This window comes from Salvelinus namaycush, chromosome 1 (genome assembly GCF_016432855.1).
Source record: "Salvelinus namaycush isolate Seneca chromosome 1, SaNama_1.0, whole genome shotgun sequence".
Taxonomy (NCBI): Eukaryota; Metazoa; Chordata; class Actinopteri; order Salmoniformes; family Salmonidae; genus Salvelinus; species Salvelinus namaycush.
In genome coordinates, this window is record NC_052307.1 from 38,267,745 (window position 1) to 38,283,684 (window position 15,940).

General features: G+C 44.7%; 1 protein-coding gene across 1 annotated transcript in view; it reads right to left on the minus strand.

The window, feature by feature from the left end:
- Positions 1 to 3,130: 3,130 nt before the first annotated feature.
- Positions 3,131 to 15,940, minus strand: part of LOC120043735 (protein Niban 2-like) — a 58,035-nt gene continuing 45,225 nt past the window's right edge. Inside the window, exons 8-14 of the mRNA XM_038988302.1 lie at positions 15,678 to 15,840; positions 14,723 to 14,910; positions 14,333 to 14,488; positions 13,044 to 13,157; positions 8,392 to 8,499; positions 8,061 to 8,172; positions 3,131 to 6,063 (exon numbers count right to left, since the gene is read on the minus strand). Of these exons, the coding sequence (XP_038844230.1) occupies positions 4,769 to 6,063; positions 8,061 to 8,172; positions 8,392 to 8,499; positions 13,044 to 13,157; positions 14,333 to 14,488; positions 14,723 to 14,910; positions 15,678 to 15,840 (2,136 nt within the window). The 3' untranslated portion in view covers positions 3,131 to 4,768. The remainder of the gene's footprint in view (positions 6,064 to 8,060; positions 8,173 to 8,391; positions 8,500 to 13,043; positions 13,158 to 14,332; positions 14,489 to 14,722; positions 14,911 to 15,677; positions 15,841 to 15,940) is intronic.

Below are 15,940 nucleotides of genomic sequence, written 5' to 3' on the forward strand. Positions count from 1 at the left end.
CAAACTGAGCAATTGGGGGAGAAGGGCCTTGGTCTGGGAGGTAACCAAGAACCCGATGGTCACTCTGACAAAGCTCCTTTGTGGAGATGGGAGAACTTTCCAGAAGGACAACCATCTCTGCAGCACTCCACCAGTCAGGCTTTTATGGTAAAGTGAGCAGACAGAAGCCACATGACAGCTTGATTGGAGGCAACTAAAGGACTCTCCGACCATGAGAAACATGATTCTCTGGTTTGATGAAACCAAGATTTAAGTCTTTGGCCTGAATGCCAAGCGTCACATCTGGAAGAAACCTGGCCCCATCCCTACGTTGAAGGATGGTGGTGGCAGCCTCATGCTTGTGGGGATGTTTTTCAGAGACAGACTGGGAGACTAGTCAGGATCGGGGGAAAGATGAACGGAGCAAAGTACAGAGAGATCCTTGATGAAAACCTGCTCCAGAGCTCTCAGGACCTCAAACTGGGGTGAACGTTCACCTTCCAACAGGACAACAACCCTAAGCACACAGCCAAGGCAACGCAGGAGTGGCTTCGGGACAAGTCTCTGAATGTCCTTGAGTGGCCCAGCCAGAGCCCAATCGAACATATCTGGAGAGACCTGAAAATAGCTGTGCAGTGACGCTCCTCATCCAACCTGAGAGCATGAGGATCTGCAGAGAAGAATGGAAGAAACTCCCCAAATACAGGTGTGCCAAGCTTGTAGCGTCATACCCAAGGAGGCTGTAATCGCTGCCAAAGGTGCTTCAGCAAAGTACTGAGTAAACAAAGTCACGTTGTCATTATGGGGTATTGTGTGTAGATTTAAAAAAAAGGTGTCTAACATAACAAAATGTGGAAAAAGTCAAGGGGTCTGAATACTTTCTGAACACACTAAGTGCTGGAATTAGTTAGCAGGGGTCTTTGATTTAACATGAGTGTTTTGACATATTTCTAATACCTTTTAAGACATATGATGGTAGATGCTGTCTAAGACCCCTTTCCCATCTGTTTGACCAGAAATCAAAGCTTTTGCTTATTCCAAATGTTTTGGCTGGAAAATGGTTGACAAACGTTAATAAAACAAATTATAATATATGTGTGTGTGTGAGAGAGAGATACAGTAGACTTTCATTGACACCCAATATGACATGGTCATGGGTCCTTTTACTTGGAAATGACCAGAACAATCACAATGGGGATCAGTTGCCAAATATTCTAGAGCATTGCATATAGAAATGCCATGAAGAGCTGATATGATACCTTACTCTATATGTCAGAGAGGCATGTTTGTTCTACATAGAAATATACTTTATATTTTCCAATTAAAATATCCCTTTTTCAAATCTAAAAAAGCCTATGATCTGAAATTAATAGTATTATCTATTTTTGAGTTTGTGTAGGCTTAGAGGCCTACCATATGTTACCTTTTGTAGGGAACGCGCTAACACCTGCGCATTAATATGTTTACATTGACAGCATATGACATCATCCACATCGGGATCAACTTTCAGAAATGTGCGCACAACACGCAGACTTAAATATTAAAAGAGCTGTTCTTACCTGGCATGCATGCGCTCATAGCAACGAAGGTTGCAAAGACAGCAACCTGGGTTAGAAGCGTGGCGGCGGTTCTCGGTCGGTGATCGACACCTCTTCTCGGGGATGGCATACTGCAAAGCGCTCTTACAACTGATACAACTGAGCTGGAGATGGGGAGTCAGGGTTGATCATTCCCCCATCCCCTTAGAACAGAAAGAAGCTTAGGAAAGGTGCTCAGCTTTTGTAAATATGTAGTCAGAATGCGGAGTAGAAACGGCGCTCAGTTGCAAGTACCAGATTCGGTAATAGAGCGCTGGTCAACGATTTCGTCTGCTATGTGTTTTGCGCAGGATCCCATTATGTCGCTTTATGTGTGACGGTTGAAGAAACGAGTGAGGGCAGGGCTGCTGTCTGTCACAGAGTTTCTATGGTGTTGTGAGAGAGTTACGTAGATGTCGTCACGATGCGCGCCTAATCAGTTTTACCGTACGCACAGCCGCAAATACAAGCCACAGTACCAAAGCCAACAGGTGCATTTTAATGGACTATAGTGCCTCCCCGGTTCTGAGAGAAATGTGTTCATAAAAAGCCCTTTGCTATTTTTTAAAGGATTAAAATCATCTGTATAAGGGCACACCGACGATTCATACATAATGACACCAAGGTTACATAATAAAAGGCTGAAATAGATAAATTAAGTCTGGAATAGAGATTCTAAACATTGTCCTACTTAATTATGTGGCTGAACCAATATCTCTTGAAATAGTATCGTTTTTAGAGTGTTTTGTTTGTGGAAGACCAATACTTAATGTGGGTTATACATATTATATATTTGTAGTAGGCCTATAGTTTGTAGAGCAGGGGTATTCAACTCCTACCCTACGAGGTCCGGTCCAGAGCCTGCTAGTTCTGTTCTATCTGATAATTGACGGCACCCACCTGGTGTCCCAGGTCTAAATCAGTCCCTGGTTAGAGGACAGAAATGAAAGGAAAAAACACACAGTGGAACTGGCTTCCAGGTCCAGAAGTGAATTTGAGGGCTCTAGTCTGTACCCCTCAAACTCGAAGCCAGTTCCACTGCATTTTTTCATTGTTCCCCTCTAGACAGTGACTGATTTAGACCTGTGACACGAGGTGTGTGCAATTAATTGTGCAATGAATTTTCAGGTCGAACAGAAAACCAGGAGGCTCCAGACTTCCTAGAGTAAGAGTTGAGTACCCCTGGTCTATACATTTGGCATTTCCCAAGACAACATTTTTAAACCACAATTAAATCTATGGCAGACATTGTCCTATTCTGGAAGGTGCAACGATGCAAGGCATAGTAGCAAGTCTCTCTTCAGACTAACTGTAGATTGTGCCCAGATGGAAATATGACAGTCAATGTGAATGCAAGACTAAATACTGCTCCACTTGAACCCAACAATCATTTAAAAAGGGGCAATCTGGGATTGGTCCATTGGTCCATTTGAGAGTAGTTCAAATTTCTCCAGTCTCATCCCTGAGCTGTTTAACAAAAAAAAGTGGCAAGATGTCCATGTTGTTTTTCAAATCCCAGACTGCCCCTTTAACAAACCGTTGTGTTCCAAAGGAAAAACATACAGACGAACATATTGAATCAACAATGATTTATTATCAGTAACAGTCCTTTGTATAACATTGAGTAAAATAAATCTAAAAGTACAGGCATCAAAAGGGACATAAATGCAGAGTGCAATACATAATAAATACAAATAATTGAGGAGATCATATTACGTGTATCAATGAAGGCACTGAAGAGAAAGTCAAAAATAAAAACTTGTCACAGCTGCTAAGACAAGCATCTGTGGAAAGACTATATGATAGTGAAAAGGGTCAAAAAACGTATGAAGTCAACATAGCATTAAATACAGTATGTACAGATGCTTTCTCTGTTGGGAATAGCTCAATGTTATAACTGAGGTATTCATATCAATAAGAATTTGTCAAATATTAAGGACGACATATCAAATACCATTACTCATTTGCCTTGCTTTCCATGTCTTGCGATAACAGAACAGTTAACACATCAATATGTTTGACGGATTGTCATTTCAATTTGAAATAGAACATAAAAAGTACTTTGAATGAGATGCTTTCTAGTATTTCATAAGGCACTGTTACTATAGAATTGCTTGCACAAATTACTTGCTTCCCAGACACCTTTTCAACATATCTCAATAAATACACGCCAGAAGAATATTATTGGAGGTTGATGCACAATTATAAAAGTATTGGAATTACTCTGACAGAAAAAGAGATTCAAAAACTGACAGGAAAATTCAGAGTAGAGAGCAACTGTACGAAAGTAATGAAAGAACACCAATAAGATGCCAACAAGGACACATATCAGTCGTTGAACCTATTGGAATAAATACTCTATGATTTTGATTTAGCCATGGCTAGCTATACTGTAGCTTTGCTCATGTTGTCATGGTCCACTCTAAATACAATTTAACACAAACTAGATAAGTCAGACCCTTGACAGCTTTTGGATTCAGGGTAAAGCCAATTAAAATGGTTGAGCAGTAGTGCAGATCATAGAGGACACATCAATGATGATATTGAACGTTATATACCCCACCAAGAACACCTGAAGTGTGTGAGTTAATTTCATATTTACAGCACACCATAATATGGACACAACTGGGTCTTTCTATTGTGCTCATCATTCACTACCCAGTGAATATATAGTAAAAAAGGACAATGGAGTGAGTTCCTAACCTGATTCCAGATCAGTTTGTGGCCTTTCTAATTCCAAAGCTGTCATTGTCAAGCCATGTTTTTTTTAATGACAATGAATGACAGTGAGAGTTGGCATGAGCGCACAAACATCTGGCACTCAAGCTACAATGCACATGCTATCAATTGGAATGTGGACGTAATCTGTCAAAATATAGAAACAATAGGAAAACAACATATACAGGCATTGAAGTTGCACCTGAAACCCGATCAATGTACATACAGGCTGATGATTTGGTAGAGGTGGATAATATTGGTGAAAAAAAGTAACTGTTATTTAAGACAATAATCTTGAAGACGAAAACTAAGCAGTAAAATTATTGGCAAAACTACTGTATACAAACCATTTCCATTGATGAAATTGTCTATGCTATTGTGAGATTAATTGTGTATAATATCCCGGTCTTGGTAAAAAAAACAAAATCCAAATTGTCACCAGCATACAGCCCAAACAATGACTCAATCCACACTGCCTTCTCGGAGTCCTTCTTCTATCCCGTCACAGAGTCCTTCTTCTGCGCTGCTGCTCCCTCCTGGGCCACAGTCACTCCCTCTCCCTCTGCCTCTGCCTCTGCCTCAGGGATCACCTCTGCTGCCTCTGGCTCCTCTGTACTGGGGGCAGCCTTCTCCACCGCCTCACTGGTGGCATGTGGAGGCGGAGGGGGCAGGGAGTTCAAATCCACCGTGGGTTGTGGATTTGCTCTCTGGACATCTGAAGTGCTCTCAGTGCTCTCCGACTCCTCTGGCATTGGTGCAGGGACAGGGACTTTCTCCGTCTCCAGGGCTGTTGTCGTGGCTGCAGGAATTTCTGTTGGTGTGAGTGCAGGCACTAGGAGCTCTGTGTCCAGGGCTGTTGGTATGGGTGTGGGGATCTCCTCTTGTGCTATGGGTGTTACTGCTACTGCCTCCATCTGCGTTGAGAGTAGGGAAGATACCGCCTCCGAACTAGGAGACGTATCCTCTTGGGTTAGAGCTGCTGGTGCCGAAGCCTCTTCCTGAACTGTTTTCAGAGATTCCTTCTCTTTGCTTGAGGGTACACTACTAACCTCCTGGCTTGAGGGGGACACTACTACTGCGGTCTCCTGTGAAACTGCAGCCACCTCCACGCCTGGCTCGCTGTCCTCTTCCTGCACAGCATTCTCTATCTCCTGTATGGCACTCTCGATGGCTGATTCTGTGTTCTCCTGTAAGGAGCTCTCGATCTCTCTGAACTTTTTCTCACGCTCAGCATCCTGGGTCACATCCTCTGAGATTTTGGTCTGCACCTCTGGGGCCACACTCAAGATTGTCACCGACTCTCCTCCTTTCAGGACGGAGCCGTTCGTTAGGGCAGGGGATGGACTGTTCTCTGGCTGGACAGGAGGTGGAGGGGCTTTCTTCTTTTGTTTTGAAGTGGTTGCATTATCTTTGACTGGATCCTGGTGGACGATCTCTGGAGACGATGGAGCGTCTGCGTCCTGGTCCTCCCCCTCTCCCTCTCCCTCCTCAGGGATGCCGTCCACACTGGGCACCTCCAGGCAGGACTCGTTGACCAGGATGGGGGAGCCATCCAGCTGGATCATAGAGACCACCTGCTTCATCCTGCGCCTCCTATGGGCCTCCCCAGTATCACCAGTCTCCTCCCCCTCATCTTGTCCCTGCCCTTCCTCCGGTTCTGTCCCGTACTCCCCAGCCCAATCGATGGCAGTGTTGTCCCCCAGCAGGTGCAGGTTGGGGTCACTGCTGGTCAATACAATGCTGTCCCTGTACAGGTTGTGTCTCCTCTGGACTGCTGCCTCCTTCACAGCTACACAGGGAGGAAGAAAGAAAGGATAGAAAGAGAGAAAGAGAGAGAGAAAGGTCATTAAGACATTGTCCACCGGAGGTTCGTTCCATTTAATTTCAGAAAGCCATGACACCCACCATCTCAGATTGTTCTGAAATGGTTTCTGTAGTTGCATTATTTGTTTTAACATTATATATGTATTTCAATATTATTTTGTTGAAAGACAGGATTCATATAATATTCATTAAATATAATGCCCAAAACCCAATTTCATGGCCTCTGCATTTCTTATTGACCAAGCCGAAAAACAAGGCCTTGATCAGAAAGTTCAGACCCCCCTTAATAAACACAAGTGACCAGCAAAATTGATAAAAGTAACAGCATGAACAGCGGCATCTAGTGGGAAAAACATGGTACTTTCACACTATTTTATGGGCAGAAATGCAAGCGACTTCAATGGCAAATTTGTCTGAACAGGGGGGGGGGGGGACATCACAAAATTCACAGAAAATGCATTACATAGTATGAATAAACAATAATCCAAGCCGCAGTGTCATACTACCTGTCAAATATAGATAACTGATACTGTATACTGGCCATTGGGATGGGCTTGAGGGGGTCCGTGGGAGGCTTTTGACCATTTATTTGGATTTCTCATGTTTTATACATTATTAAGTGGTTTGCACCAAACTGGAAGATGGGTAATATATTTATTGAATATTATATGAATCCTATAAATTAAAATGGCAAATATGTGCAACAATTTGCTTAATTTCTCAAATGTTTCAAATAATCTTTCAATAAAATAATGCTAATATCTGTTTCTAACTACAGAAACAATTTCAGAACAATCAGAGATGGTGGCTGTCAATCTTCTTTCTTGTGCTTTTGAGGTGAAACGACTCAGGAGCGGTATCTCTTCTAACACATCGATTTTGCATATCACTAGAGCATGGAGTCTTCCTAGTGAGGTCATTTGGTGACGAAGAACTCTGGGGCCTAAATATAGCCTGTGAGTACTCTTATTCCATACACTGAACACATAAGGCAGGGATCATCAACTAGATTCAGCACCGGGCCAATCTTTTCTTGAGTGGATGGTTAGGGGGCCGGAACATAACTACAAACAATTTGTAAACTGCAAATTGACACACTCAGAAGCCCAACAGATATAATGTTTGACTAAAACATAATTTCAAACCTTGCTTATCTGCATATGATCACATACACTGAGTGTACAAAACATTAGAAACACCTTCCTAATATTGAGTTGCACCTCTTTCGCCCTCAGAACAGCCTCAATTAATCGGGGTATGGACTCTACAAGGTGTCAATCATTTCACAGGGATGCTGGCCCAGGTTGAATCCAATGCTTCCCACAATTGTGTCAAGTCGGTTGGATGTCCTTTGGGTGGTGGACCATTTTTGATACATATGGGAAACCTTTGAGCGTGAAAAACCAAGCAGTGTTGCAGTTCTTGACACATTCAAACCAGCGTGCCTGGCACCTACTGCTATACCCCGTTCAAAGGCACTTAAAGCTTTTGTCTTTCCCATTCACCCTCTGCATGGCACACATACACAATCCATGTCTCAATTGTCTCAAGGCTTAAAAACCCTTCTTTAACAGATCTCGTCCTCTTCATCTACACTGATTGAAGTGAATTTAACATCAATAAGGAATCATTGCTTTCACCTGGATTTACCTGGTCAGTTTGTCATGGAAAACGCAGGTGTTCCTAATGTTTTGTACACTCACTTGGTGCGGATTTGCTTGTGTTTCTATAGTATTTTATGTTGAACCCTCCATTTTCTGCTCAGAAAACTTGGGGGGGCCAAATGAAAATCACCGACAGTTGGTTAACCCTGACATAAGTCATTCAAATATAAGAGAAGTATATGTCTGCGTCCCAAATGGCACCCTATTCCTCCTATTGATCAGGGCCCATAGTAATGCAATAGAAAGGGAGTAATGGTGCCATTAAGGACAAAGCCACTGTTTCCACTGTGAGACTCACCCATCATGATGTCCTTCATGACAGAGTGCAGCACCACTTCCTCAAAGATGTTCTCCACCAGGATGAAACGAGAGAAGTCCTCAAAAATCAGCTCCTGGAAACGAGGCAGCTCCTGGACACGGCAGAGGAACAAGTATGAGAACAGAGGACCCATAAAAGGTGTCATACACACTCAGGAATACACTCAGGAGAGACATGCTGAGAAACAGTAAGTTAACAGTATGAGTGACAAAGGGAATGCTATTGCATGGAAGTGCAATGTAAGTTTCACACAACGTATGCATTTGACCCGTCTAGACACAGTCTAGCCGGCTACAGCTGCTAGACTTACAGATGCGACGGAGGGAGTGAGCTGCTTCAGCATGTAAGGGATGAAGATCTGAAGAAGAGCCTCTCGAAAGAACCTCTTCCGGACTGTGCTGCTGTCATAGTCAAATTTCTGTGGACAGACAGGAGGGAAATAAAAGACAGGAGATGTGATGATTTTTTAGAGAACATTTATGTAGCATCAATCTGCTCAAGCCTACATTTTCCAAGATGGAGTGGCAGCAATACGTGTTTGTTTTTGTCCCGTGTAAATATTCCGCTTTTTTTTGTCTTTCTGTATACATTTCAAACTCTTTTTCCATTTTAGAGTTAAATATAGCTTCCTGCAACCCGCCTCACCCAACGTGGTACGGATCTGCTATTGTTTTTAGACATAACCGGAACCTCCATCCATAGCTACTAGCTATTTAGTCATTGCTAGCAGTCTTTACCTTTAGCACAGACACCAGCCACTTTAGCCTGGATAGCCCGGATAATATCTGCCAGTCTGCACAGCGCGATATCACCCCGGAGCATATCGGACTGCTTTTTTCCCACACTACATCACCGGATTCCTGCCACAAGCTCTGGACCATTACACCGGATCATCGCAGCTAGCTAGCTGCTACCGAGTGGCTATCGTGGCTAACGCCCTTGTCCAGAAGCAAGCACCAGTTAGCCTCGAGCTAGGCCCATTCCCCCGGCTAGCAAATGTAGTACACCAACTACAATACCTCTTGCCAATTGGCCTGGACCCTTTGTCGACACAGCGCCCCGCCGATCCATCACGACTGGTTTGCTGACGTATTTCGGCCAATGTGCTCTCAACCGGCCTCTGCGTCGTTGATGTCGGTGAGGACCCAGCTACTAGCCCCGGCCTGCTAGCTCTCTGAGCGCCGTGTCTCCCGCTCGCCTAGCGTAGTGATGACTGCCGAGCGGCTCCCTGTTTCGTCCATTGCTGCTTATTGGACCCTATGATCACTCGGCTACACAGCTGATTCCTACTGGACTGTTCATTAACACGGTACTTCATTTTGTTTATCTGTTGGCCCCAGCCTCGAACTCAGGCCCTGTGTGTAGCTAACTGACCCTCTCTGCCCATTCATCGCCATTTACACGTTATTGTAGTCTTAGCTTTTTACCCGTTGTTGTCTTAGCCCTCCCAATCAACACCTGTGATTGCTTTATGCCTCCCTCTAATGTCAATATGCCTTGTATACTGTTGTTTAGGGTAGTTCTCATTGTTTTGTTTTACTGCGGAGCCTCTAGTCCCGCTCTACATGCCTCGATTAGCTCCCTTGCCCCACCCCTCACACATGCGGAGACCGCACCTAGCTTAACTGGCGCTTCCAGAGATGCAGCCTCTTTCATCGTCACCCAATGCCTAGGTTTACCTCCACTGTACTCGCACCCTACCATGCACTTGTCTATGCGTTATGCCCTGAATCTATCCCACCACGCCCAGAAGTCTGCTCCTTTTACTCTCTGTTCCGAACGCACTAGACAACCAGTTCTTATTGCCTTTAGCCGTACCCTTATCCTTCTCCTCCTCTGTTCCTCTGGTGATGTAGAGGTTAACACAGGCCCTGTGTGTACCAAGGCGCTCTCATTTGTTAACTTCTGTAACCGTAAAAGCCTTGGGTTCATGCATGTTAACATCAGATTGCTATTCCCTAAGTTTGCTTCATTCACTGCTTTAGCACACTCCGCCAACCCTGATGTCCTAGCCGTGTCTGAATCCTGACTTAGGAAGGCCACCAAAAATTTGGAAATTTCCATCCCCAATTACATTTTCCGTCAAGATAGAACTGCTAAAGGAGGCGGAGTGGCAATCTACTGCAGATATAGCCTACAGAGTTCTGTCATACTATCCAGGTCTTTGCCCAAACAGTTCGAGCTACTAGTTTTAAAAATCCATCTCTCCAGAAATAAGTCTCTCACTGTTACCGCTTGTTATAGACCCCCTCAGCTCCCAGCTGTGCCCTGGACACTATATGTGAATTGATTGCCCCCCATCTATCGTCAGAGTTTGTACTGTTAGGTGACCTAAACTGGGATATGCTTAACACGCCGGCCGTCCTACAATCTAAGCTAGATGTCCTCAATCTCACACAAAGTATCAAGGAACCTACCAGGTACAACCCCAAATCCGTAAACATGGGCACCCTCATAGATATCATCCTGACCAACTTGCCCTCTAAATACACCTCTGCTGTTTTCAACCAGGATCTCAGCGATCACAGCCTCATTGCCTGCGTCCGTTATGGGTCCGCGGTCAAACGACCACCCCTCATCACTGTCAAATGCTCCCTAAAACACTTCTGCGAGCAGGCCTTTCTAAACCGACCTGGCCCGGGTATCCTGGAAGGATATTGACCTCATCCCGTCAGTAGAGGATGCCTGGTTGTTCTTCAAAAGTGCCTTCCTCACCATCTTAAATAAGCATGCCCCTTTCAAAAAAATGTAGAACTAAGAACAGATATAGCCCGTGGTTCCCTCTAGACTTGACTGCCCTTGCGCACTGCACAAGCTTCGAATAGTCCCCGTGATATGCAACTTTTCAGGAAAGTCAGGAACCAATATACACAGTCAGTTAGGAAAGCAAAGGCTTTTTCAAACTGAAATTTGCTCCCTGCAGCACTAATTCCAAAAAGTTTTGGGATACTAAAGTCCATGGAGAATAACAGCACGTCCTCCCAGCTGCCCACTGCACTGAGGCTAGGAAACACTCACCACCGATAAATCCACGATAATCTAATATTTCAATAAGCATTTCTCTACGGTCGGCCACGCTTTCCACCTGGCTACCCAATCCCGGCCAACAGCTCTGCACCCCCCGCAACAACTGGCCCAAGCCCCCCCCCCGCTTCTCCTTCACCCAAATCCAGACAGCTGATGTCCTGAAAGAGCTGCAGAATCTGGATCCCTACAAATCAGCTGGGCTAGACAATCTGGACCCTCTCTTTCTAAAATTATCCGCAACTATTGTCGTAATCCCTATTACTAGTCTGTTCAAACTCTTTCATATCGTCTGAGATTCCTAAAGATTGGAAAGCGGCCGCGGTCATCCCCCTCTTCAAAGGGGGAAACACTCTAGACCCAAACTGTTACAGACCTATATCCTTCCTGCCCTGCCTTTCTAAGTTCTTCGAAAGCCAAGTGAACAAACAGATCACAGACCATTTCGAATCTCAGCGTACCTTCTCCGCTATGCAATCCGGTTTCCGAGCTGGTCACGGGTGCACCTCAGCCAGCCGTTTTCATTGACCTGGCCAAGGCTTTCGACTGTCACCGTATTCTTATCGGCAGACGACACCATTCTTTATACATCTGGCCCTTCCTTGGACGCTGTGTTAACAAACCTCCAAACGAGCTTCAATGCCAAACAACACTCTTTCCAGGGCCTCCAACTGCTCTTAAACGCTAGTAAAACTAAACGCATGCTCTTCAACCGATCGCTGCCCACACCCGCCCGCCTAGCATCACTACTCTGGACTGTTCGGACTTGGACAACTTTAAATACCTAGATGTCTGGCTAGACTGTAAACTCTCCTTCCAGACTCATATTAAGCATCTCCAATCCAAAATTAAATCTAGAATCGGCTTCCTATTTCACAACAGTCTTCTTCACTCATGCTGCTAAACATACCCTCGTAAAACTGACTATCCTGCCGATCCTTGACTTTGGCGATGTCATTTACAAAATAGCCTCCAACACTCTACTCAGCAAATTGGATGCAGTCTATCACAGTGCCATCCGTTTTGTCACCAAAGCCCCATATACTACCCACCATTGCGACCTGTATGCTTTCATTGGCTGGTCCTCGCTACATATTAGCCGCCAAACCCACTGGCTCCAGGTCATCTATAAGTCTTTGCTAGGTAAAGCTCCGCCTTACTCAGCTCAATGGTCACCATAGCAACACCCACCCGTAGCACGCGCTCCAGCAGGTATATTTCACTTGTCATCCCCAAAGCCAACACCTCCTTTGGCCGCCTTTCCTTCCAGTTCTCTGATGCCAATGACTGGAACGAATTGCAAAAATCACTGAAGTTGGAGACTTATATCTCCCTCACTAACTTCAAGCATCGGCTGTCAGAGCAGCTTACCGATCGGTGTAGATGTACACAGCCCATCTGTAAATAGCCCATCCAACCTACTACCCATCTCATCCACATAATTGTTTTTTATTATTTTCTGCTCTTTTGCACATCCTCATCTGCACATCTATCACTCCAGTGTTTAATTGCTAAATTGTAATTACTTCGCCACTATGGCCTATTTATTGGCTTACCTCCTTACTTAATTTGCACACACTGTATACATATTTTCTATTGTGTTATTGACTGTACGTTTGTTTATCCCATGTGTAACTGTGTTGTTGTTTTTGTCGCACTGCTTTGCTTTATCTTGGCCAGGTCGCAGTTGTAAATGAGAACTTGTTCTCAACTGGCCTACCTGGTTAAATAAAGTTGAAATAAAAAATATATATAAAATGTTACCCATTCATGTGCCTAGCAAGCCATATATGACATTTTTGTGTGCTTATCTAGATTCACTGGTTTTACGCACCAACAAAACTTTTTGGGGGGAGAGCGCAATGGTCTTGATTAGTCATCGTGCCTATGTCATGGTGTGCACTGGGCCAACAGCCATCCCTTTCCTGTCTGCCTTACCTTGATGACCCGGTCCTGGCAGCGCTGGATGCTCTTACAGAGATCCTCTGGCCCCTGGTCCTCCAGACTCTGGTGGAGGATCTGCTCAAAGGTGTACACCGCATCGTCCATTTGCTGCACAGATAAAAGGTTTGTTTATCAGTTTACATTTTAGTCATTTAGCAAACGCTGTTATCCAGAGTGACTTACAGTCAGTGCATTCAACTAAGTTCAGTGGTGGGAAAACAACCACAAATCACAGTCATTGCAAGTAAACCTCTCTTTAAAATGGTCTATACTCTACCAGACAGAAAGAGAACGCAGAGAAATCGGTTTATAAAATGGATCATAATGTGGGCATGTTGGTAACTCAATAAACTGGTGAACTCCACTAAGCAGTCATCCGACAGTGTATAGATCAAGTCCATGATTTGCCTGTTTGCTGAAATCACAAAATGCCAAGCCAAGAACAAAACATTCCATCAGTGTTCATATATTCACCACAAGGGGGCAGTATCTTCCCAACAATTCCTTTTTAAGTGGAGCATAACAAAATAGGATTGCTTTCTATATACACTAGTTGAATCCTGTCCAAAATAAAACCTTCCCTCCCGCCATTCTAAACTAATCACACTCTGAACCCTGAGGGTAGATATTTGCTATTGTATATCTGAACTATAAACAGAATCTTGGATGCAAAGCAAAGTTCAATTGTTGAACTCTCTGAGACCTTAGCCCCTGTCTGAGAAGTCTCACCCCCAGCAGCTTCTAGCCACTACAAAGAGGACAGCCTATGTGATTCACAGTGGGGGACAGAGTGGTGAATACTTGGCTCTAGGATATCTCTCCAACAACCAACAGCCTGTCAACAGAGACCTGCCAGCCAATGACAGTAAACCACCACTCACTAACCAGAATGTGCTTGTTCTCCAACCACAATAATAAAGAACTCCCCATACTGTAGCTCTGAGGATCTCAGACAAAACAGCACAACCAACAACCACAAAATAGACCTGCAGGCCACATCCGTTCAGCACTCATACACCAGCCAGGAACTCAAATTGAGACCTTTCAGCAATTATTTAATTAGTACCTCACCATACTCATACCCCATATGACAGTTTAGTGAAAAACTGTCCACATCATCAGTAAGAGGTTGTGTCACGTTTTGCAGAATGTAATAAGGTGTGGGAGGGTGTAGTTCCTGTTTGCATTTTGATCACATTCAATTAAGCTAGGTACGACAACCTATCACAGTCATTGCATGTAAAACCTTCATCCTCAATCAGCGCCCGTTAGAAATGTTGTACCTCTCTCATGAGGATCTGTGCCCTCTGGACGAACACGGAGGGGCTGGAGACGTCGAACCTCTGCTGCAGGCCGTCCAGGCTCAGGTCCTCCACTTTCTCATAGCAGCTCTGCATCTTCACCGGGTGGAAAGCCAGCATAGAGATCTTCTCCATGTGCTGACGAGAGAGGGAGAGAAGGAGGGAGAGAAGGAAGAGTGAGGCTGGGTTGACAGAATTAACACACAGACCATGGAGACCAGGCTTGGATGATATACGTCTTTCAATTCACGCATCAATTTGTATGCTACACTTCAGATATCACCTAAAATGGGTGGATTGAAAGAACGCAGCTAAACTGTTATGCTGGATCATTAGACTGACACCCATGTAAATGAATATCAACGTTCTCACCTCTCCCAGTTTTTCCTTGGTGCTGTCGTTCAGTGTGTTCTTGCTCATGTCCACCAGCTCTCTGAAGAAGACGTCCCTGACCTCAGAGAAGCCTCGACTGGTGGGCTCCATCAGGGCCTCCAGGATAGAGCTGATGTAGGGCTGGATACTCACCTTCAGCAGCTTCTCTGCCTTAGGCAGCGCCACCGCTGGGAGGAAACACAACGAGAGAGAGAGAGGATGTCAACGCACAGACTAGTCTACATGACTTTATAAAAACTGGCAGAAGTTCCACTGTGACTCATTGTGCAACACATGCTTTTCTCAAGATATGATTCGTCCGAAGGAATTCAGCTCCTCTCCATATAAGACTGTTATTGCGACAGACTAAGTCCCCCATGTAACTGTTGATGGAATGCTGCTATTCTTCCTGACTGCCACTCCATGGACGCAGGCTGTCAACATAGCACAAAACTGTCTGTGGCTGTGACAACCACCACCTGTTCAACTGTTGGTAAATATTTGTCACACCACTGGCAAAGAGCCCAGAATGACATACAGGCCAGACATGTACTGTAGGTATTCAGAGTATGAACTAGAATCTACCCTTGTACTGCAACTACTGGTATTTACCTACTGTGGGTCCCAAGTTGCCCTGGCTTGGGCACAGATCTAGGATCTGCTTACTCCCCCAAAATCCATTACTGAGTGGACTGTAAAACTGACGTTGGGTCAATGTCTGGGACTAGGGCTCAACTTCATCTTACTGTGGAGGGCTCATACCTTTTAAATATATTTATTGTGGGATATTTATTTATTTTATTAAGATGGGTTAATGAAGAGGAGACATGAAAGGTGGAAAAGTTGGCAAGTCAGAAGTGCAGTGGTGTGGATTCCAACTCATGCCGACTCTAGTATACATGAGCTGGGGTCCGCAGCTCTAACAGCTGGACCACACAGGTCACTGAGGGTTCACCTTTGATTTTGTTGCTGACGTGCTCCTTGGAGGTGATGATCTGGTCCATGTCTGTGCGTATGGAGGCCTCTAGAAGGGGGCGTCCAGCCTCACAGCTCTGCACCACAGCCTCATACTGGGCCTGGGCCTGCCTCACCACCAGACCATAAACAGCATCGCAGATCTGCATGGGGACACAGAGGATTGTTATGTCTGCATCTTGTATTGAGAAAAGCCACTGGGCCGAAACGTTGACCAAAGTGCCATATTATCCACCTTTGTGA